General features: G+C 36.0%; 2 protein-coding genes across 4 annotated transcripts; one reads left to right on the top strand and one right to left on the bottom strand.

The window, feature by feature from the left end:
* Nucleotides 1–324: 324 nt before the first annotated feature.
* On the top strand, nt 325–18,050 carry LOC112043917 (uncharacterized). Its single transcript, XM_024079583.2, has 10 exons — nt 325–1,256; nt 2,366–2,527; nt 8,880–9,055; nt 9,810–11,751; nt 11,829–12,220; nt 12,558–12,767; nt 12,851–12,991; nt 13,906–14,089; nt 14,905–15,238; nt 15,434–18,050. Exons 1-10 carry the CDS (start codon nt 440–442, stop codon nt 15,540–15,542), a joined length of 4,467 nt encoding a protein of 1,488 aa, XP_023935351.1. The 5' UTR covers nt 325–439; the 3' UTR covers nt 15,543–18,050.
* On the bottom strand, nt 17,825–24,117 carry LOC112043920 (thyrostimulin beta-5 subunit). 3 transcript variants are annotated; one of them, XM_024079588.2, is made up of 4 exons: nt 23,200–24,117; nt 20,111–20,269; nt 19,252–19,933; nt 19,065–19,205 (listed from the first exon to the last, which is right to left on the bottom strand). In XM_024079588.2, exons 1-3 carry the CDS (start codon nt 23,242–23,244, stop codon nt 19,838–19,840), a joined length of 300 nt encoding a protein of 99 aa, XP_023935356.1. In that variant the 5' UTR covers nt 23,245–24,117; the 3' UTR covers nt 19,065–19,205; nt 19,252–19,837. The 3 variants fall into 3 exon arrangements, with proteins under 3 accessions (XP_023935354.1, XP_023935356.1, XP_023935355.1); XM_024079587.2 differs by lacking the exons at nt 19,065–19,205; nt 23,200–24,117 and adding an exon at nt 22,251–23,032 and having other exon boundaries at nt 19,251–19,933; XM_024079586.2 differs by lacking the exons at nt 20,111–20,269; nt 23,200–24,117 and having other exon boundaries at nt 17,825–19,182; nt 19,252–19,449.
* Nucleotides 24,118–24,300: the final 183 nt, after the last annotated feature.

The following is a 24,300-nucleotide window of genomic DNA, read 5'->3' as shown; positions in this document are numbered from 1 at the left end:
GTGAAAAGCTTTCTACATACTAAAGAATAATTTGATTAGATACTACATAGATGGCGCGATGGAATATTCACACATTCACTGAACTGCAAGTACATTTGCAGTAAAAGAAAAGTTTATTTTATCATATATTTAATCCTACATTGATGCATTGTACAAAAATGTATTGACTTTTAATTTATTTTCTTCGTCAAAAACTTTGTCATGTAGGTAAGCTTTCCTGTGTAAAACTGACCGAATATATCGATTTTCCTCTAAATTCATCTGCGCAACTGCGGTGTTTCATTGAATGGCAAGTTGACAGAATGAAAAGCTGAAATTGAACTCCTGTTTAATTTACTACTTGAAATACTAGTAACTACTGTCCCGAAAGTATACCCTTGCACTAATTTTTGGAAAGCGTTAATCGTTTGTGTCATAACTTTTAAAGTTTAATACAAAAATGGGCAACACACAGACGGGTGAAAAGCCTCACAAAACCGGAAAATCGCCAGCGAAAGGGAAACATTTCATAAGGAACCTAAATAGAAAGAGTTCCGGAAAGGAGAGCAAGAAGCACGGCCGTAAAAAAAGTATCGGCAAGCGAGAGATCGTCGATAAAACATCCGAATCCGATAACAATGAAGCGATCGAGGCGTCGGATAACGATACGGTCGAGTGCTCGTTCAAAACGTCGGTTAGGGAGGAGCGTGCGAGCGAGCAGTCAGAGGTAACGGTGAGCAGGTGCGAGCCGCAGCGGCGGTCAGCGACCCGCGACCAGTTGCCCTCCGCCGTCTCTCCCGCCGACCCATCCTCCTCCGACTCAGTGTTCACGGACCCCTTGACGCCGCTCGCCGTCGAGCTGAACCAGTGCTACTACTCCGCGGAGAGTGACAGCGCGCACGACGAGCCCGACCGCTCTCTGCCGCTCGCGCAGAACGATGCGTTCGCGCACGTCGCCCTGACGACAAACCGTCCGTGCCCGCCAGTCGTAGAAATGCCGCACGATGACACTTTTTCCCCGTCAAATGATATGGAAAAAGAAGTAAAAAGTGACGTATTCGATGACACAAGTGATAGACATGAGAACGAAATGGGGGCGATTATATCTAAATCCCGGGAAGATTCCCCAGATCGCAAGGAGCATGAGTGTAACCAAGAGTTTCTGGATAACCGGCTCAAGCCGTGTCCGGGACAAACTTCGTTTACTATCTCCAGACATCGGAAAGTTGAACTACCACCTGTTGCCGCGGACAGCTCACTCAATATCATGGACAGCGGTAAACATAATTAGTTTTCCAACAACTTATTACTAGTATAGTGTGTTCACAGAAATCTTAATAACAAGACACTAACTGCTATTAAAATTTCCGTGTATTTTGTACCCGTATATTACAAAAAAATAAGAAAATAATTTGCTTTGCTTCCAGTAAATGTGATCTCAAACGTACATACTCTGACAATCGATCTTTTTATCTTAAAGTACTAGAGAGTCTTATCTCCTACGTCAATCAAGCCCAGGTTTATCTAAAGGTTTATCATTTCATGTAAATAATATTGACTGTGTATTGTTATATGTAGCATAGTTTAAAGAGAAACTTTATGATCACTTATATATAGATTTAGACAACTACTGGCTCTTTGGCGCAGTTAAGTTATTATCGGGGTTCGAGTCCAGGCTCGGTGCAGTATTCAAATTAAAATTTCAATTTTATATTCAAAATCATTAGTTGTTTTAGATTTGAGCTAATTGACATGCTGATATGAGGGACATGACTAGTTACCAGACCACCCTCACAGGAAAGACTGGAAATTACTATGGCATATGAGTTGAAAAATGTGTGTGGCCTGCCTAATATTTTTAACTATACTAAAGCCAGTATGGCGATGTGCATTGTTTACCAACAAACAAATATGTACTTATATAAATGAAAATATAAATTACAAAACAAATAATAGAAGTTAAGGTAGAAATTGAATGTCATTTAGTAGCACTGACCTACATACAAATTCTCTACATCATAAAGGATACATACACATAAAGAAGTATGCGCCAAACTTCGAGTCTTATTGGTGTTAAATAACCTCCTCAAAAACCGACAGACAATTTTGTTGGTGAATTTGAGTGCGATATAAGTCTGAAGGTAATTTTAAATTGGTCTGAGAGTGAGATCGCAGTCAAGCGGTGACTTGTCATGGAAATCTATACTATAGTCTATAATCTCAGGAACTACTGGTCTGATTTAAAAAATTCTCGTGTTATACAGCCCATTTATCCAGGAAGGATATATGGCTATATAGGTATTATCCCCGTATTCTTACATGAACGAGAACCACGCGTGTGAAACCGCACGGCGTCAGATAGTAAAAATATAATACCATTTTTCAGAGGGCGATCGCCGTCACTCCAGTGTGAGCGACTCCGTCTCCGACTCCAACGTACTGCGCAAAGTGGCGTCGCTGACTCTTGACAAACACACGGAGTCCAGGGTCGCGCGACCGAAGTTCGTGCCAGAGAAGTTGGATTTTCAGTTGTATGAAAAATTCGAAGGTTTGTCCCAATTTTTTTTTTATTTATTTAGTAAGTACCAATATTAGTCACATACAAAAGTAAAAAGAAAAACAGTGGACAGGGAAACACTTATCTCTCTAAGAGATCTCTGCCAGTGACCCTTGGCAGTGCGAGAGGTTGTAAACAAAAGAAATGTATAGGTACAACAAGAAAAAGATAGAGATTTTGATAGCCCAGTGGATATGACCTCTGCCTCCAATTCCGGAGAGTGTGGGTTCGAATCCGGTCCGGGGCATGCACCTCTTTAAAATGCACACAACTTTTCAGTTGTGTGCATTTTAAGAAATTAAATATCACGTGTCTCAATCGGTGAAGGAAAACAACGTGAGGAAACCTGCATACCAGAGAATTATCTTAATTCTCCATTCTTCTGCCATTCCGCATTGGGCCAGTGTGGTGGACTATTGGCCTTACCTCTCTCATTCTGAGAGGAGACTCGAGCTCAGCAGTGAGCCGAATATGGGTTGATGACGACGACCACGCTGCTTTACTTAGTTATCCTCATTTAATTCAAAGACGTATACCTTTTTTTTTATTTATACAAGTACCTACTGTAACAAGAAGTGCTATGATTTAAGTATCAAAACCGTTTAGATAACAAGCACGCGAAACTACGGGCAATAACTAAGTAGTAGATTATTGTTTTTTTTAGATTTCCTTATTCGCCGCATTAATATGCTTACGCTACTTAGGTTTGGTAAATAGATAGGTATGTAACAAGAAAGTAGAAATTGTTGTCCGTAACCATGTAATGGGTTATGAATATTAAACAAGTGCTCTAATGATGTAGGTACATATGATACCTACTAGTAGATATGCAACATTACTTTCATTGTATTTTGTTATTATAGTTGTTCTTTCTAACTACTTTACGGTTTATGCGTAGATTACTATTCATAATGTTTTTTAAGTACTTTAAGTACTTATGGAGCCGAAGAGTCGAGTTAATCCATGTACAGGCGTGAGGCGCGTACTAAAGTGTATAGTGAATTTTAAGGGCGTGAGATAGAGTCCGTAACGTAAGTTAAGTGTAAGTTCCTACAACGTAGCACAAACGGCTATTCGTAGTAACTGGAAAGAGGTAAAAGAACCAAACCAAAAATCGGGGATAGTGTAGCTTCCTAACAGTGACAGAATATTTTAAATCGGTTCAGTAGTTTCGGAGCCTATTCAATGCTGTTTGCATTGAACAAACAAACTATCAAATCTTTCCTCTTTATAATATTAGTATAGATTAAATTCAAAAGGCAAGCAAGCAGTCGAGTAGTCAATGTGAATTTTTGGTACAAATAGGTAGTTTGACTTTGAGTCCCGGAGTTCTTAATCATAACTTTCTTTTTGTAAATGACTTGATACAAATAGGTATACCTAGACCCTGGCTAGTAAGTGGAACCAAAAGGACAGTTGTCTACTCGTCCATACTCGTACGTCGCTTACACCCGAGAATGAGTTACTGCGCATAGTTCAACTTATAGGCCGCTATTACAATTTATTTTATTAATACCTTACTGTACTAGAAATTATCTTAATTATAAAGCAACTACCTACATCCTCGACTTTCGAATTCACAATATACCTAGCATAGTCAAAAATGCGCTAAATTATCAACGTTCATTTTTGGCAATTATTTTGTGGCATAAATTATAACCAGTCTCTATTAATGTTTGCCTTAAACTTACCACTAACAAAATAAACTTGCCACAGGCCTCGTATAGCCTATCGCCATTTTGTGTATATATTTTATATTATTTCATTTTTGCGAAGTGAACTAGAAATATGATTGGCGATTTGCATTTAAATACGATTTATTTTATCGTCAAGTTTAGAAGTTCCACTAAAATCTCGTTTTTTTAGATCAATCTTACAAGCAATACTTTCGCTGTATACTAACTTTCGTTGTGTTTTTTTTAATCGGTATTAGTTATCACTTCTGAAACGGCTTGATCAATTTATTTAGTATTTAGGTCTAAGCTTCAGCTAATCGAGAAAGCCTACGAATTCAACATGCCAATGATTATGTGCTTTGTTGATTATAGCAAAGCTTTCGATTGCGTTAACTGGAGTTGTTTGTGGGGACTGCTTGCAGACCTGGGAGTGCCACAACATCTAGTAACACTGCTCAAAAACCTGTACAGCAGTAGCACAGGAATTGTAAGAATAGATCATTTTACACCCAACACTTTTAAGTTCTGCAAAGGCGTTAGGCAGGGTTGTGAGCTTTCTCCTATACTGTTCATTATATATGTAGGTACAATATATTAATAAGTATCTTACCTACCCAGTAAACAACTAAACAGGTAGGTAGGGGTGTGGATTTTCATCCTTCTCCTAACAAGTTAGCCCACTTCCATCTTCGATTGCATCATCACTTACCAACAGGTGAGACTGTAGTCAAGGGCTACCTTGTAAATGATAAAGAAGGTACTCATTCTGCTTCTTTAAAACCTTCACTTTTTCTAACTTTCGATTTTTAAAGACGTCTGTTTAGTAGCGTTTGCAAAATAAATATAAATATGGCTACTTGCTTACATGACGTTATGTAGATAAGACGCTTATCATTAAGTTCCTAATCTGGGCAAGTGGCGTTAATGAGTAGGTAGTCTTTATCAAACCAAAATCATTTCGAGTCAGTAAAGATAAAGACGCAAACGGAACGTGCGGATTTTGTTACTTCACTTCCTGAGATTCTGCTCCCGGCAAAATGCAGTTCTCGAGTAATAGAGTCAACTTCGCTACGTCGATCACACAGTATAACTATGTGCAATTATTATGTAACAATCGGCCTACAAGAAAACGTATCATAGACATAGTGACCGTGCTAGGCCTTCACAGTGATGATAAAGCTCGGTTCGTCGCTGAAAAGAAAATTGATGTGTCCAATGATAAAGTGAAGCAATTACAAAACAGAAACGCGAAATTAGTGTTGAGTGTGATTAAAAAGTTGAATTTCAAAATGTACAAGTCAAAATGCTGGTTCAAAGTTTTTATAACTATGTACGGAGAGTATGTAAATGTTGTGATTGTGTGGAATATAAGGACACGAACTATGATAGTCGTATTCGGTAGTGAATATAAAGAGACCTTTTGGAAAATAAATGCTACAAAATGTGTAGGCGATAAAGTTGATCAGAGTAAGTTACAGGTTATTTCCATTCTCGAAAAAAGTAGATCTATGCCTCCAACAGTTCATGATATAAAATTTTTATTATTTTATTTTATACCTAATATCTATTCAGCTGGGCCATTCACTAAATCGGTCGAGTTCAGAAAATTTAAGCTGTTTGTGTATGTTACAATAAATTGCTAGGTAGGGAGATTCTAAAGTAAAATCAACTTGACTACCTTAATTTTTAAATGAATTCTCATATAGAAAAGCAATTTCATAAAAATCGTTACAGCCGTTTCGGAGTACTCGACAAACACCGTGTTTGTAAGAAATAGTAGGTACTTAACACATTTAACTGCATAGGACCGGAAAGTAGGAAACCAAAGGTCACAGTAATTAATAACTGAATATTATATAAATATTAGAATATATTATCTACTATCGAACGCTCGCGATTTTGTAAAACATTTCAGTTCTTCACAAATCCCAGTCCCATTAAAATCGGTTCAGCCGTTACGATAACCTCAGACAAAGAAAAAACAGACAGACATACAAAAAATTTATAAAAGTTTGTTTTTATAATTTATAAAAGCTGAAGAGTTTGTTTGTTTGTTTGTTTGGTTGAACGCGCTAATCTCAGGAAATGTTAGATAGCCCATTTATCGAGGAAGGATAAAGGCTAGGAAATATATATTATCCTCGTATTCCTACGGGAACGGGAACCACGCGGGTGAAACCGCGCCGCGTCAGCTAGTTTATTATATCACTAACGGACAGCCTCGACTTCGTCCGCGTGGAAATCAATGTAAACATCCAAGACCTATTTAACCACTTTAGAGTTTGAATGTAAAAAAATTTTATCCCATTATATTTCGTACTTTTTTTTTTATAATATACTAGCGGACGCCCGCGACTTCGTCCGCGTGAAACTCGATGTAAACTTTCAACTACCCCTGACCAACTCTACCCCTACCCTACCCCTACCTTGTCCTGAATTTTCTTTGCTATAAACCTCACGGAGCCCGAGACCTTTCCAACGAATGCAAAACCGTGGAAATCGGTTCGTGCGTTTTGGAGTTATAGCGTCAGGAAGGAAAACCCGACTTATTTTTATATTAATAATATAATATAATATTCTATTTCATCTCCTTCTTATTTTATTTTCGCAATAAAAAGTATTCTAAAACCTTCTCCGTAATATGCTCCTAAACCGTGCTTAGTTTTATTTGAATTTCTTCAGTAGTTTCAGCGTGATGCCCGAATAACAAAAAAAACACGGTCAGACAGACAAAAATCGAAAAAATATTTTAGCTTCAGTATCAATTTATATAATGCCCCCTAACAAAAATTTTCAAAATATCTTCAATGTACAGTCTGTAAGTATAGATTCTAGATGGCGCTGGCGTCCATTATGCCACGGTGACGTTTGGTGTTACAAATGGTCTTAGAGACCATTAATGGTTATTAATGGTCTAAGTAAATGGTTTATGTAATCTTAAATTGCGAATAAATGTGTAGAATTCGACTGTTTTATTGTAAGTTTAGTTATAGAAGATAGATGTTTTATTTATTAATTTTATTGTGGTCTCTGAATAATGGCAAATCGGTTTGCTTTTGTGCCAAAGATTATAGTGTGCTTTTGCAGCTTTTTTTAAGCTGTTACACATATTTGACAGTGAAACATCAAAACGAAAGTGACATTTCTTATTTGACATTTTAAAATAATTTGATTTGTAATGTAATAAAAAAATCTCAAACAAACTTGTTTACGTTATTTTCTTTTACAATAGTTTACTTTATATTTAAGATTTGTGTTCATTAAAAAAGAGTTTTGATTTAGAAATTATGTTGCAGGTATTTTCTTATAATCATTTTTAAACTGTAAACTGTAATTTCTGTATGCCGAAAGTTTTAACAATTTCATACACTTCACTTATATTTCAATACAAACATTTATAATCCATAGCTTCATTATATATTGTATCTAGTAAGAACTTTTACATCGCAAAAAACAATCAGTTCTCTTAAAATAATTTCTTCTTCCTACATAAACATTCGAACGATTCAGCCAGATAGCTACATTAAACATACTATAAAATAATGCTCTACACTATCGCCTTATTAAATACACTTTAACGAAATGAGGTTTAAATGTAAATGTTAAACATAATTATGTGGTCTAAATGTCATGTTATAGACTCCTGCAACTTCATCCATGAGAAAAGTGATGTTAACTTTCTTCATATGTGACCATGTCTTTAATATAAGAAGGGTATAGTAAGTTATCCTTATAAAAGATAGATACTTATGTCATCACAGCACATCACTTTTTGTAGATCTTTAAAAGAGGAACATTCCACAATGACAATGTTTTTGTTATATCTACAAGGAATTAGGCATATATGCTTTATTCAATACACCAGAATAAGAATTAATGATTTGTTCTCCGCCGTGCTCCCAACTAAATATTGCTACTGTAAAATCAAGCCTTGAAAAGTTGCCTTGAAAAACGCCTGCAATTTTGTCCTCCCTCTGACCTTCTTAATTTGGCCTTGTCTAAAACTGTTCTTAGTAGACATCCACTAACTATAAACTCTGTGCCAAATTTCTTCTATGTCAATCTTGAAAACTAATTGACCCTTTCTATGTTGAGCAGTTTGCAATATTTTGTGATGACCTTTCCCTTTTATTTCATCATTATCAACCCATATTCGGCTCACTGCTGAGCTCGAGTCTCCTCTCAGAAATAGTCCACCACACTGGCCCAATGCAGATTGGCAGACTTCACACACGCAGAGAATTAAGAAAATTCTCTGGTATGCAGGTTTCCTCACGATGTTTTTCCTTCACCGTTTGAGACACATATATGGGTTGATAATGATGATGATAATAAATACTAGTGGACACCAGCCACTTTGTACATGTAAAAACCTAGACCACAACATTCTTAAATATACTAAACATATAAAGAGATAAGATTTGATCATGAAATTGCAGGGTCTGCTAGTACATTATATGTACTGAATACATATTTATTATGAAGAATATGATAGTTGTGTTCATATTATGACAGCATATGTTTGCCATGTTTTACTCTACACTGATGGTATGAGGCCTTAATCTTTTATCTAAGTGACATAAAGCAATTTTTAGTTTTTAATTTAAATCTTGTGGATTCTTTGAAGTATTTATTTTCATTGAAATAGGTTTTGTTTTAAATTTCAGGGCAGATGCTTTTAAACTGGTTTCTTTCATCAATATCAGATGACACCCACTTGAAACATTCGTTGAGTTGTCAAGATCTGAAAACACTTGGAGTTCAATACTGCACTCATCTATTGGCAGCTGGGGTGCTACAGCAGATTTCTGATAAGGATGCCCCAACGGAGAATATTTTTAAGGTAGCAACAGCTATTAATACTTGTACATACAGAACAATGTTTAAATGTTCTCATATAAACTGAGCCGTGATAGCCCGGTGGATATGGACTGCCTGCAATTCGGGAGGGTGTTAGTTTGAATCCAGTCCGGGGCACACACCTCTAACTTTTTAATTGTGTACATTATAAGAAATTAAATCATGTGTCTCAAATGTTGAAGGAAACCTGCATACCAGAGATTTTTTTTAATTCTCTGTGTGTGAAGTCTGCCAATCCACATTGGGCCAGCGTGTTGGACTATTGGCCTAACCCCTTACATTCTGAGAGGAGACTCGAGCTCAACAGTGAGCCGTATATGGGTTGATAATGATGAATATATACAAATCATTCTGTATTTGATTCATTATCATGTAGTTGTATATATATTTTTTAAAGTATCTTTAGATTTCAGCAGCTAGGTATGTTAATAAAACAGATCATAGCTGGTTAGAATAGAGTCCATTTTTGCATAATAAGTCTGTCTCTCTGTCTGTTACCTTTTTACAATGAACAAATTTGTATGAATTTTGAATCTTAATAATCTGAAGAAAATAATTAAAATTTAATATAGAGATCTGTTTAGTCGACAAAATATATTAAAAAGAAAGACGGAATTTTACGCAAAAGGTATTACGGGCGTTTGCTAATAACATTATAAGGATCATTCAAGTAAATTATCCAACAATGACAAGATTTACTTTTATAGTTTAAAAATAACCTAATAATTTTATTTCAGCCTAACCTAATGTATTATTGGTCTCATATGGAGTTGCCAGCTTCCCAACCTGTTACCCCAGGAAAACTAGATACATCATCATGGCCTCCAGAAAAAGATATGTTAACAAAGCAAGATAATTACATTTGTAATACAGAATATGAAGTCACTGATGAAATAAGTGATTTAGTTAAAGCTAAAATTGTAATAGCAGAACTAAAATCTAAATTGCTAGAGTTAGAGAGTCAATTGGAAAGGTATAAAACCAGTAATCTATCCAGCTTAAAGAATAAAAATTATCAAAATTCTTTAATATCCACTCCAGAAAATTTATCATACAGTAACAAAAGTGATTTAGTAAGTAAAGAGGTACAAACATGCAATGGTAACGAAAACAATAGGCTAGCTAATATACCTGTGATACATACACCTAAGGATGATATTAAATCAATAGGATTAAGTAGATTAGTTTACAAAAATGATTTAGTTGATAAAGATATAGAAGGGAAACCTGAAACCAGATCTGAAAAAATAGAAAATTATTGTAAATTAAATAAAAGTCGGGACTATAATAAGTCATATCGGAAAGATGACTTGGCTGATAATATGCCCCATGATAATAAAATAAAAGGTAGCAGAGGAACTGAAATTTTATGTATGAATCTTAAAAATTATAATCAACATGTTTCATGTCTGAATGAGCCAAATATTGAATGTGATAGCTCTTCAGATTCATTTTTAAGCACAACTACTGAGATATTGAGTGACAAAAGTAGTAAATCCACAGACATATTTGGACAAGATAAAGATGTAAAAAATATCACAAACTCTATTATTTCTTCTGCTTCTGCTCAAGTCCTGTTTAGTAAAAATGATAAGAAAGCATTTACTGCCACTACAAGTCAATCTTCAACAGATTTGCCAACTTCCCAATCAACTATTGTAGCAGATACTTCTCTAAAATTATCAGCACTTGAAGCAAGTTTACCCATACTAAGTAGTGAACAGCACTCAGAAAATGATATATCTAAAGCTCTACTGCCTGGAACAAACAATCTACAAAGTGATGGTGCAATAGAACATAGAACAGATATTTCAAGCCAAGATTCAGAGTTATTGGCACATAAAATACAGTCTTCATATTCAATAAAACAATCACAAAGAAATTTACAAGTAGAAGAATCTTGTGTGGCGTCATTAGACTCAACTCAAGAAAAGACACGCTCTTCCTTTGTGCCTGAAAACAAACATGATCAACCTTCCATGCCCATTACAGAAACTCTAGGTCCTCCACCGCCCTCAATGCCAGATTTAAATTCTGCTCCACCTGCAATGCTAGACATGCGCCCCCCACCCCCTCCAATGCCTGACATAGCACACTCACCTTCTCCAATTTGTCCTCCACCACCTCCAATGCCAGACTTGGGCCCTCCACCACCACCAATGCCAGACTTGGGCTCCCCACCACATCCAATGCCAGGCGTAGGTCCACCACCACCTCCAATGCCAAGCATGGGTCCTCCACCTCCTCCAATGCCAAGCATGGGTCCTCCACCTCCTCCAATGCCAGGCATGGGTCCTCCACCTCCTCCAATGCCAGGCATGGGTCCTCCACCACCTCCAATACCAGGAATGGGTCCTCCACCACCTCCAATGCCAGGAATGGGTCCTCCACCACCTCCAATGCCAGGAATGGGTCCTCCACCACCTCCAATGCCAGGAATGGGTCCTCCACCACCTCCAATGTCGGGAATGGGTCCTCCACCACCTCCAATGCCGGGAATGGGTCCGCCGCCTCCTCCATTACCAGGCATGGGTCCTCCACCACCACTAATGTCTGGTATAGGACCACCTCCTCCTCCTATACCGGGAGCTCCCGCCCCACCACCGTTAACAACTAGTAACACTGGACCTGCACCGTTTCCAGCACCTCCAGTTGGCGGATGGAATGTGCAAAGAGCTAGTAAGTGTAGAATACCTACTAATTTAATATTGTTGTAAGATCCAATACCATTTATAAAAGTACTGAAATTATTTTAGCTCTACGAAAACCTCCAATAAAGCCATCGGCACCAATGAGACCTCTGTACTGGACTCGAATTTTAGCAGCACCGCTACCTCCTACCTGTCAAGGTGAAGCTGAATCGTCAAAATTAAAACCACTGTGGTTGGAAATCGAAGAAGCCAGTATCGACAACATCGACGAGTTCACAGAGATGTTCTCGCGGCAAGTGGTTAAAGCGCCGGTCAAGAAAAAGATTGAAGTGAAGACTAAAATTCAGCCAGTTAAAATATTAGATAGCAAACGATTTCAAAACGTTGGTATACTCGCCCAAAGTTTACATGTTGAGTTTTCGGAGATCGAAAACGCGATATACAACTTCGATACATCGGTTGTCAGTTTAGAAGCCTTGCAACAAATTTATGAATTGGTATGATGTCATTGTTTATCTTTATACTTGTTGTTTATTTTTATATATCATGGGTTTACTGGAATTCAATAGAGATATAATAAAAAACCTTTAAATAAAATTTAACTGACTTCAAAGATGCATTACTTATCTAGAAAGCGACTATATCTTTATACCTATGTCTTTTCTATTGGTCAGTTTGAAAGCAGTGCTATGCCTAATCGGCTCTTGAAGTCTATTTCTTTTTTTTTTTGCCCAAGTGTTTTCGATATTCACTGGCCTTGTATTAATCGTAACTTATGTATTTTCATGAGAATTTATTAATTACAGTTATTTATTTTACATTTGTAATTTGTAGCGAGCTACTCCAGAAGAACTAATGTTAATAAAGGACCATTTAGCCAACAAACCTGACATACCATTAGACAAGCCAGAAACATTTTTACATGAATTATCTGGAATCCACCATTTTGCGGAGAGGATATCCTGTTTTACATTCCAAGCGGAGTTCGATGATTCAGTTAATACAATAATGCACAAATTAGATAACTTGAAACACACGTGTGAGGTAAAGATAAACAATTTTGTTATAATTAGGTATATAAGAACTGTTTTGTGACATGTTGAAATCGTTCGTTTATTTTGTTTTAGTTCCTTATAACTAATGAATCTCTGAAGCATTTATTTTCAATTATTTTGGCGATCGGCAACTACATGAACGGTGGGAACGGGCAGAGAGGACAAGCCGATGGATTCGGTCTGGAAATACTTTCGAAACTAAAAGACGTTAAGGTACGCAGAAGGAAAATCCTTCAGTAACTAAATTGGGTAAAAAACTATTTCTCAGTCCAAAACCTACTATTCTTACTAGTTCATACTTTCATACTTGATACCTAATTAAGACAGAATTTAATTAGTTGTTTACAAATCGCTCTAAACTTTTAATCCACTAAAAATCGAGGCATATAGCAACAGCTAGCCTTATAGCCTACTCGTAATAAGCACAGTTAGCCATGTTGTAACCTCAGACTAGTTATTTGGCGCGGACTATACTATACGTATATCTTGTATAAAAAGGTTTTTACCATTACACACTGTAGTCATCGCCGAATTCTAGACAATTGACAGTTATTTGTTCCAATTTCACTATAGTTCCCTAACTTTTTGTCGTGTTCGAATTCTAGCGCGAATTCTGCGCATAGCTGATTAAAATAATAGAAACGTTATCGACTCATATATTGCGGCGCATTCACGGATTCGTATGAGAACTTAAAGCAACCGTAAGCTCTCATTCTCGCACAAGAGTTTTTAACGGACGTTAAAAAAACATTCAAATATAGTATGAAAATGAAATTAAATGAAGGTCTAATTCCAACGCCCAAAATTGAAAATGCAACACTGTTCGAAACAAAAGCGTCGTGTTTTAAAAATGCTGTCGTGTGAACATATACATAGGAATGCATTTGTTGTATTTGTACGCTTTTTTACTATCTGTTAAAGGCCCGAGACTTCAGACCCTCTTTAGACTTCCTTAAACCGGCCCTGTCACAAAATCCGTTCTGAGCGGACATCTACTAACCATAAATTACTTCAATTTACTTCGTGCCAATTTTCATCTTTGTATGCCCAATGGTTTCCGATATTTCGTAATAGCTTTTATATATTTAGAATTTAGATGTAAAAGGTCAATCGTATATTTTGTGCAGTCGAAGCAGGCGAACGTGACGCTGCTGCACTTCATAGTGCGTGCGTACATGAAGTCGCGCGGCGGTGCGCTGTCAGGCTCCTGCGACCTGCCCGTGCCGGAGCCCGGCGACGTGTTCCGAGCCGCCGCCATCGACTTCGCGGACGTAGCGGCGAGCCTCGGCACTCTGAGGACCAATCTCGACGGTGAGACAACTACCTCTACTAATACACCAACCACATACTTGGTCGTGGCAATGGACGAGTCTGGATGGTACTATCTGGCCAGCATAGTCACTCTGAGGACTAATCTCAACGGTAAGACTATACTATCCCTTCTAATATAACAAGCACAAACTTGTCAGATATTAGTCGCGCGCAGGTATGACTGAGGAGCGTGCGACTTGTCAGTCCTTGAGCCTGAAGACGTGTTTCGAGCTACCGCCATAGACTGTGCGGATGTCGGTGCCAGCCTCGCTACTCTGAGTAGGAATCTCGGCGGTGAGACAACTATCCCTAGACCCTACTAATACACCAAGCATATACTTGGTCACATATTAGTGGCGGGCAGGGATGAATGGGGATTGTACAATCTGATGGCGACATGTTGCGTGCCGCCATCGACTTCGAGGATGTCGAGGCCGGCCTCGCCACTCTGCGGACCAATCTCGACGGAGAAACAACTATCCCTACTAATACACCAAGCATATACTTGGTCACATATTAGTGGCGGGCAGGGATGAATGGGGATTGTACAATCTGATGGCGACATGTTGCGTGCCGCCATCGACTTCGAGGATGTCGAGGCCGGCCTCGCCACTCTGCGGACCAATCTCGACGGAGAAACAACTATCTCCCTACTAATACAACAAGCATTAGGTACTACTTGGTCACATATTTGTCGCGGACAGAAATAAGTAAAGAGAATGAGAGTCTGACAAAATACCCCTTATGCTTGTTTTAATATCTTATATTTTTGTGCTGCATTATGTCGTTGAATCAAATAAGTTTTTTAATTTCAGAATGCAGAAATAAAATGGAGAAGGTGCTCGAAGATGATGCCTCGTTCAAAGGCGATGAGAATGCATGTGGTGAAAATACCAAAAGACTTGATGTATTCAAAGACAAGATGACAACATTCCTTAATGCAGCTGAAGAAAAACTGAAGACTGAAAATGAAAATATGTGCGAATGTCGTAACAAATTCATTGCCACTGTAAAATTTTATCAATATTCTCCAAAAAATGGGAAAATTGAAGATTGTGAGCCCAAGGAATTCTTCTCATTGTGGACTTCATTTTGTACAGACTTCAAGGACATATTCAAAAAGGAGGAACAAAATGCTATAAAAGAAAAGTGAGTAAACACTATTGGAATTTGAATTTTAGAAATAACAAAAATTTCAATTTTTTTAATTTATAGAAGGTTTCATTACTCTACAATAATATGTTTAAGCTACAGACTATTTTTAGAGGAAAAAGTAATGAAAAAATATGATTTTGTTTGTGTTATTTTCGTTACTTTTGTTTCTCATTTTGATTTGTTTTTCAGACTTAAAGAAACAAAAAAGCTTCAATGTGAAAGGAAAGCGAATACTCAACCTAAAAGAGAAGGTGGACTTAAAGCGCGCTTACAGAAATTGTCGAGTGCTAGAAAATAATTTCAAGTACTTACAGAAGTATAATGCAATATCTATCTTGATTATACTGTAGACTTTTCGACAATACTTACGAAAGTGTATACATATTGTAATAGAATATATTTGTTATTATATTGTACAAATTGTGTTAAATCTGCTCGGCATTAAAAGTGTAATTCCAGTGTGTGTAAAAGTGTCAATGTTTCAATAATGGTAGGCGTCCACTGATCGCACGTATCGGACGCGTTGCATTACGTATTTTTAATTTTACAGTAGATTTTTACGATCTATATGTTGCGAATCTGTCCCAGACCAATTACAAATGGACCAATATTACACCCAAATTCACTAACAATATAATTATCTATAATTGTTTGAGGCGGTCAAGGTAAACTAATACATCGAATATATTTAACACCAATAAATATATTGTGTTATACACTACACCCATCTATAAATTTTATGACAAAGCAAACCACACACATGTAATTTTTACATAGACTAACAATCACATCGCTTTGACTCATTACACAGAAAATTTGTTTAATTGATTGATGTTTTGCTGTTCCGTCAGAAGAATTGATTATTTTTAACTATTTCTTTTATTACAAATTTCATATAATTAACTTAAAAATACTTAGAAATGTAAAACATCCTTTAATCAACTAGAAAATGTTAACTGACTGACAAAGAATACTACGGTCCGTTTGATGCAATGTCTCCGATACGTACGACGCGGATCTCTGGACGCCTACCACAAGGGAACAAATAATAATGTACGATAATATCTTTAGTTTCTTAATATACACGTAAAATTATTATTAATAGATAGTTTATGTATTGTTACTTTAATTTTTATACAATGGCTTATTCATTTATATTTTGACAACCAAGTTGTTTGCACAGGTTTTGTGCCCACAGAAAGCGAATGCCAGATAAATTAACCTGAAAACTGAGTATTAAAAAATTATGCATGATTGCCCGCCGTTACTACAATCGTGTCATAAAAAATATTTAAAAAGTTGTAGCTATTTAAATCTTTGTAAACCTAGAATATTTTGTTTAAAACTTTCTACTTTAATGTTTTGAAATTTGAATTGATCTGATATTATTTTAAGAATAACATATTATGTGGAAAATTTATTTATCTAAAACAGTATATGGACATAAAAACATACAGATTGTGGAATGTTGAGTAAACATACTATGTATATTGTATAGCCATAATATTTGGCACAAAAGTCAATCAATAAATAATATATTTACAACAAACAGATCCCATGTTTAACACCAAAATATTCAAGTAATGTAATCATAAAAATAAACTGTTACAAATATTTTGCAATCTGTCCCATTTACTCGTAAATTTATATTTTAGGATAAAATGGCTGTGGAAAATTTATATTATAATATTAATTCAGCACAAAATATGCTACTTAGCCAACATTCTATGATGAAATTTATAAAACATTGCTCAGTATTGAATTATGTATGGTATGTATGGTATGATGTAAGACTTATTTACATTACTATACCTGCAGCTCAGAAAATTATCACAAAATGTGGCAATTTTAGATTGGCCAGACCACAATTATAGAATATCTAGGTATATAATTATTTACTGTTACTATAGTAGGGGAGCTTGGGATGTTAAATTTGCAGTTACTACAACATCATTGGAATCAATTAGATTTGGTAGATTAGATGATAGAAAGAATAAATGGTTATATACTTTTTTCGCTTTCAGCGGTGGGGAGAAAAACTAGCCTTTAAAGACAATTTTTATGACTTTGGCTTATTGAAATCATCAAAAAACATGAGCTAGTCAGGAGATTATTTCATTCAAAATAAGTAAAAAATTAACCACGTTTGTGGCTGGATAACAGAAATATAAGGGTTTTATTTTGTAACTTTGGAATCCTCCCATTCTATTACATTACGCTCACACCTTTTAGCTATCAACTCGCCTACCTTATCTTAATCTGATGTGCTGCTTGAGTATTTCTGAAGTAAGTTTTTTTTTGGTTGCTTAAACATACCCGCCAGTATTATGAGCTCATACTTAGTGGGGCAACTGAACAATATGCAAGGTATATTGCCTTATGTTCATCTGACACTCTCGAGTAACTGCAAAAATCTTCTCATTGGCTCCCCTACTATAATACTGTTTGTCTCTCTTATCATAGTGGGCTGATTTGTCACAGAAAAGGTATTCTAATATACATTGAAATGGTTGACATTTGTAACAATTTGGATGGTTAGCTATATAATCATTTAACGTTTGAAAATAAAATACATCGAAAGCAAAATCATTCTATTATATTCTTTAATATATTTAATTGATTTAGTTGTATTACAATAATAATAATCATTCTTTAATTGTTATACAATTGTGGTCTCTAATAATGTACCTGATTTATTGTTTTAATAAAACAGTTATTTAAAATACATCATGTTATTGTTTACAATAATAAACTATGTGAATGGTGCTTTTGTATAGATAGTAAAAGAATACATTTTTCAATTGTATTATTTTTGTTTTATTCTCATAAGTAATCTAAACATTTTTCTTGCCATATCTTTTTTATTTTCCTGTCTAGTTTAGTTGTTTTTGTCTGGGAACTAAGTTTTAGCAGAGCCATTTTTAAAGCTTGCCACTGCATAAAACTCAAGTGGTTTGTGAGCGAGGCAGTATGGGATGTGTTTCTAAATTCATCTTCATCTTCTATAAACTTTGCTAACAAATCTTTGTCCATAACATTTTCAATTGAATGTTTATCTTCCACTTTGACAATTGGAGCATTTGTCACAATTTGAGGTAAGTTCATCTTGGTGAAATTTTCTCTAGAAATTGGAACACCCTCATCATAATTTATCTTTGATACATCTTCAAATTTTACTTCTTGTTTTGGCAATAGCATTTGTATTTCTGGTTCGTCATCATAGTTTTCACTTTCCTTATTTATGTTATTGACATATTTTAAAATATTTTCATTTAAATCCCCATCCTCATCTTCTACCATAATAGACTCAACATTAACGTTGACTTTTTGGGACCATTGGAGTCTTCCTACTTGGTTTAAGTTTTTAAGATCAATCCATTCTTCTAAATCTTTAGGTAGCTCATAGTCTTTTGGTAAAAAATTCAATCCTTTATTTGGAAAATGTAACAGAAATGGATACAATTGGTTATACCAGTTACACGAATGCTGTAGTAATACTAACACCATAGACCAGATCCTACAGAGCAATGCATATGGCATTAGGCACATCCAATGGCTCTCGCCTAGCTTAATTCTATTCAAATAAAAAATAGCTGCATGTTTAGAACATACTGTTATTCTGTACATTAACTTTGAAAATGACATCAGTCTAGTCATAATATACTCCAGCATTTGTCTTGTGGGAAGGTAGGGCTCGATTTCATTGTTTGCTGGTAATGTATCAATGAAATTTTGTACATCCTTCGCCAATGTTAGCGACAAATATTTGCGAAGAGCTGTGTTAACTTTTTTAAAGTTCCTATATCCAATATCATTACGAAATTTTTTATCAAATTTATATAGAAATCGGGAAAATATAGCGCTTTCCTTGTGGAGCGGTGACTGCTTGGATAACACACGTATTATGGTATTACAACAACTTTTAAGTTCTTTTATACCTGAAAAATAATATAAATTAAAACTAAACGTGGTAAAAAATATTTTAAAATCCAAAAATAAATACTTACTGAAACTTATTTGACTCGGTGATGTATTAATTGGAGGTGGTAAAATGGATTTATCATTCCATGGCTCTAACATAATTTGTTTTTTAGGCTCGAATGTCTTATAATATTTACTAATTTTAAAAAGCTCTAAACATAACCTCCCTTTCTACATCAACAAACAATTAAAATAGTTTTTTTTTATAACTGACAGTGACAGCAACCTTCACGGGTCGGGGTTCTAGTTTTAACCTAAAATCACTTAAACGTTGGCCGGTGAAAGTTGACTGGGTTCATTGTATACTTAAGTCTGTGACGTATTATGGCGGGAACCTTAAAAGAAGTAGCGCGTATTCTAAAAAATATCATCTTTTTAACCAGTGATAGATTAAACTGGTTATAAAATCTTTGGTTAAAAGTAAAACTGTTCTACTGACAATTAATATAAAAGACAAAACAAGTTAGAGAGACTTGCTCATAGCCTGCTACCCAGGGATTAATAAAAATATTTTTAACGCATATTTTTAATTAATTTAACAAAAATAGTGTAACTTGCATTTACAAAATAATTCAGGAAAGTCTTTCGATAATATCAAAATAATGCCATGTTTTATTCAATCTCATCAGATTCCTCTTTAATAATACCACCAATAAGAGAAGAATCTGGGGGTAGCCATTCACAACTCGTGTCCTCCGAAGAACATACCTGAAAAAAGATGAACTATTTATATCATTTATTTAAGTACTTAAACTACAACATAATTGATTGATTTTTTTAATACATACCATGGTTCGTAATTAATTGTTACAAAATTAAAAATAACATAGAGGACGCATGTTTCAAAAAAATACCTAACCCATTTCAAATAATATTGATAATTACTTGGCATTTGCAGTTAGCAGCTTCAACATAGTGGTAAACTTCAGTGCCAGGCTCTACTCCAGGGTCGCAATGTCGGAGTTTGACCGATGCATGTTTCCTCTCACCGTGCACACAAACTGGGTGGGTAGAGACTTTGTAGGGGAATTGCCAGTGGGAAATCTGTAAATTATACAATTAAAAAATAAACGTGGCAACATCAAGAAATCAACATTATCTCTATCACATTTTTAAAGAATATTTGCCATATCTTCTTAATTCATTAACATTTTTAATATGATCAATATCTAGTTCTAGAGGGGCTTGGGAATATTACTATTAGACTGAAAAACTGTGTTAGGAGTGGGTACACTAGTTCAGCAGGCGGAAATCGAAACCTCTCAGCTTGATCCGGCACATTTATTCTATCATAAAATTTTATTAAATACCTTCTGTCACGTACCCCGTGAGGTTGTATGGTGGGCTATGAACGTGAAGAAAATACCTGGGAAGTATGTTAGAATAGTGAAAGAAATGTATAGAGATGCATGCACGAGCATACGGTCAGAAGCTGGTGTTACTGACAAGTTTCAAGTGGAGGTGGGCTTACACCAAGGATCGGCTTTAAGCCCCTATTTGTTTCTCCTAGTAATGGATGCTCTAACATCAGACATACAGGAAGAAGCACCTTGGTGTATGCTGTTCGCCGATGATATTGTACTTGCGGAGAAAACGCATCTGAGGTACAGAGCAGACTGGGAAAATGGCAGGAGAAATTGGAAAGTGTTGGTCTACGAATCAGTCAAACGAAAACTGAATACTTATTCTTGGACTTTGGCGGTACATCTCAATCTTCCAAAATTGCCTTAAATGGTGTAACCCTACCAGCTTGCTCCGATTTTCGGTACCTCGGGTCGCTTTTTCAAAACGATGGCAATGTGGACCGAGACGTAAAAAGTAGAATGAATGCGGGATGTATGAAATGGCGACAAGTCTCAGGTGTACTATGTGACCCGCGAATGCCTCTTAGACTTAAGGGTAAAATATACAAAACGGTTGTAAGACCTGTCGTGCTGTATGGATCAGAATGTTGGGCGGTGAAAGGGATGGATAGTAAACGAATGCATGTGAACGAAATGCGTATGTTGAGATGGATGTGTGGTGTGACAAGAATAGATAAGATAGGGAATGAGTATATAAGAGGAAGTCTGAAGGTGGCGCCAGTGACAGAAAAATTGAGGAGTAGAAGGTTAGCTAGGTATGGACATGTAATGCGTAGAGAGGAAAGTCATATTACTAGAAAAATGTTGAATGTGCAAGTGGAAGGTCATGAGAGGAAGGCCAAAGAAGAGATGGTTGGATTGTGTGAAAGAGGACATGTGTGTAAAAGGAGTGGATGATGAGTTGACGAGTAATAGAAACGAATGGAAAAGATTGGCATATTTTTCCGACCCCACTTAAGTGGGATAAGGGTAAGGAGATGATGATGATGACCTTCTGTCACGTAAATATTACGACATACATAGTGAGGTGATAGCTAGTAGTACACTTCCCATGTTGTATTTGTCATTTCTACTATACTGTATACTTATGTATAACTCAATTCAATGTAAATTATTTAGTTATTTAAGTACATAAGTAACGATTTTTCATAATCAACCCCTTTAAGAACAAAAATAACAATGATGACGAAGTGTTTGAAATAATGTACTAACGTCTTACCTCTTTGGAATCCCCATTAAATTGACATGTTTTTAATCTGGATGTACAACTTTGCCTAATACGATTCTTTTTCAATGTGACCGTTAAAATTACATACACAAAAACACGTTAAACATGAAAAAAATTGTCAGTAGGTACTATTTTTCGGAAAAAAACTCACTTTGCAGTAGAAAAATTAAACTTTAATTACTTGAAACAACTATTCAAAAATAATTACCAAGTATAAAATCAACGCTTTAGTATTTTTCAGCACATGGTATGACTAAATTCCACTGAAAGTAGGGTTTTTGAATTTTTAACAAAAATTTATAAAACTTGAAAACCGTAAAATTTCGGCTAACTAGCCGCTTAAATTGCGTTATTTTAGTAGGCTTTGGTGTGTAGCTATCACCCTGTATAGTATGTCGACTATTTACGGGACATCCTGTTTAAAAGTACCTACCTCGTAAGAAAAGCAATATCCCCAACAAGATAATATTTTAACATCATCCCAACAGCGTAATCCGTTAAAATCAGTCTGAATTGCTTTGTGCATGTACCGTTTTAGCTTACAGCGTGAGTTAGATGGAGAACCTGAACAGTTTATAAAACAACACGAAATTGCTAACACGATTAACACTAAACTAACGGCATTTCTTTTATTTTCCATTTTATACTGTTAATATTTAAAAATGTTTTGACAATGCTGTATCAGTAGACAATCCACTCGAAAGCTGCTCTGAGCTTTGTTTGACTACAGTTTCCCAAGTATGGTTTTATAAGGTAGAGGAGAGACGTCAAGACATTAATTTCGTGTCAGTTCACATCACAACATTTCTCAAACCATTAGCTTAAAGACATCGCTGAATAAAAATAGCAGAATACATTTGAATACTAATTCATATCGTTCTTATATTTATCATCATCCGTGTGAGCCGTATTTAGTACCTACGTCTAACCCAGAACCCTGTTAGTGATATTATACAAATAGAGGTAGTATCTACGTCAATAGGTATATACCTAGGTTACAATAATAAATAATTATTAATCAATAATTGGTAACTACCCACTTTTAATCGCAAAAGCCGGTAAAAGTACCCAAAGTATGCAAGTCACCGACACGCTCAACGACTCGCGAAGCTGAAGTGGCAATGGGCGGGGCATATAGTTCGAAGAGCCGATGGGCCTATTTGGGGGTATCAATGTGCTGGAATGGCGACCCCGCACTAGTAAACGCAGTGTTGGTCGACCCCTCACCAGGTGGGCTGACGACATCAAGCGAGTCGCAGGGATTTGCTGGATGCAGGCGGCTCAGGACCGTGATGTGGTAGCTCCTACAAAAAGCCAAAGTCCTGCAGTAAACGTCCATCAGCTGATATGATGAGGATGATAATGATGATGAATACACTCACCCTGGGTAACATGACGGAGTGCGGATAGTCCAGCAGCAGCTGCATGATGGCGATGTGTCACTTGGCGGGATCGATGAGCGTGCTGGAGTTGCCTATAGCTTGCGGTACAGGTCGGTGTCGCACCCCAGAAAAAATTTCACCACGTCCGCGTCCCCACTCCCCGCAAATGTACGCCAGCGACAGCGGCGTGTGGTCGTCGGACCATCTTTTATCAAAAACGGTTTTATATATAACCTAGGTATTAAACCGTTTTTGAGATAGAATTTTTGACTTTATATCATGACTTTTTAATTAAACAAGTGTCATCTAATTGGTAATGAAAATATTGCAGGTTTAGGCCCGGGAAAATTTTCTCGTCTTTTTATTAAATTGCCTCAGTCCAAAATTGCTATGAAGTAGGTAGTTAAACTTTCAGGTAACAAAATTTTTATTATTCTTATTATTGTAATCAAAAGTTTACGGAATAAACTATTTTTGTCGTGTCGTTTTTTAAATTAATTTGCATGTAGAATTCGATTATTCGCATAAAAAGTTATACCGACTATCCTTTTATTCACATCCAACGTAAACTTGATTTACATAACTAATGTACCGTCGTCTCTTCTTAATGTACCGTAGGTACATCATAATGTCGTTGTCCCTTCCCACATTTAAATGTGAAGAGAATATACCATGATTGAGTAGTAAATACCTTTAAAAAATATTATTTATTTGCTTAAGTTTTTCAATTAAAGTTCTTGAAAAATTCTACTACCTACAGTAGTATTGAAGATGTTTTATTGTTATTCTAGCTATAATGAATAAAGAATGCAAGGTTTTACAAAACCTACAAATAAATAAACCAAAAGCAGGCAGTTCCATTAATTTTGATGGTATGTCTAATCAATTTTGATAAACTAAGTAGTATAATGAGTTTATTTATGTATCTTCTATATCTATACTTACAATAAAATTCGCCTTCTCGACGACGCCTTCGCGCGCATGGTTAATTAGCCAAGGATCCTCTGTCTACGATTAGCCATTACATAGGTTCATGGTTTATGCTCTGGGGTAAACAGTGAGACAGATAAAAGCAAAATTAGAACGCATTTAAAAGCCTAA

Source organism: Bicyclus anynana, chromosome 9 (assembly GCF_947172395.1).
Source record: "Bicyclus anynana chromosome 9, ilBicAnyn1.1, whole genome shotgun sequence".
NCBI lineage: Eukaryota > Metazoa > Arthropoda > Insecta > Lepidoptera > Nymphalidae > Bicyclus > Bicyclus anynana.
This window is presented reverse-complemented; position numbering and strand designations above follow the sequence as displayed.

Coding starts and splice junctions, on each gene's coding strand:
- LOC112043917 (XM_024079583.2), top strand. CDS start 440: ATGGGCAACACACAGACGGGTGAAAAGCCTCACAAAACCGGAAAATCG. Junction 1,257..2,365: donor ACTCAATATCATGGACAGCG/GTAAACATAATT, acceptor ACCATTTTTCAG/AGGGCGATCGCCGTCACTCC. Junction 12,221..12,557: donor TGCAACAAATTTATGAATTG/GTATGATGTCAT, acceptor TGTAATTTGTAG/CGAGCTACTCCAGAAGAACT.
- LOC112043920 (XM_024079586.2), bottom strand. CDS start 19,324: ATGTTAGAGCCATGGAATGATAAATCCATTTTACCACCTCCAATTAAT. Junction 19,183..19,251: donor ACCGAGTCAAATAAGTTTCA/GTAAGTATTTAT, acceptor ATTATTTTTCAG/GTATAAAAGAACTTAAAAGT.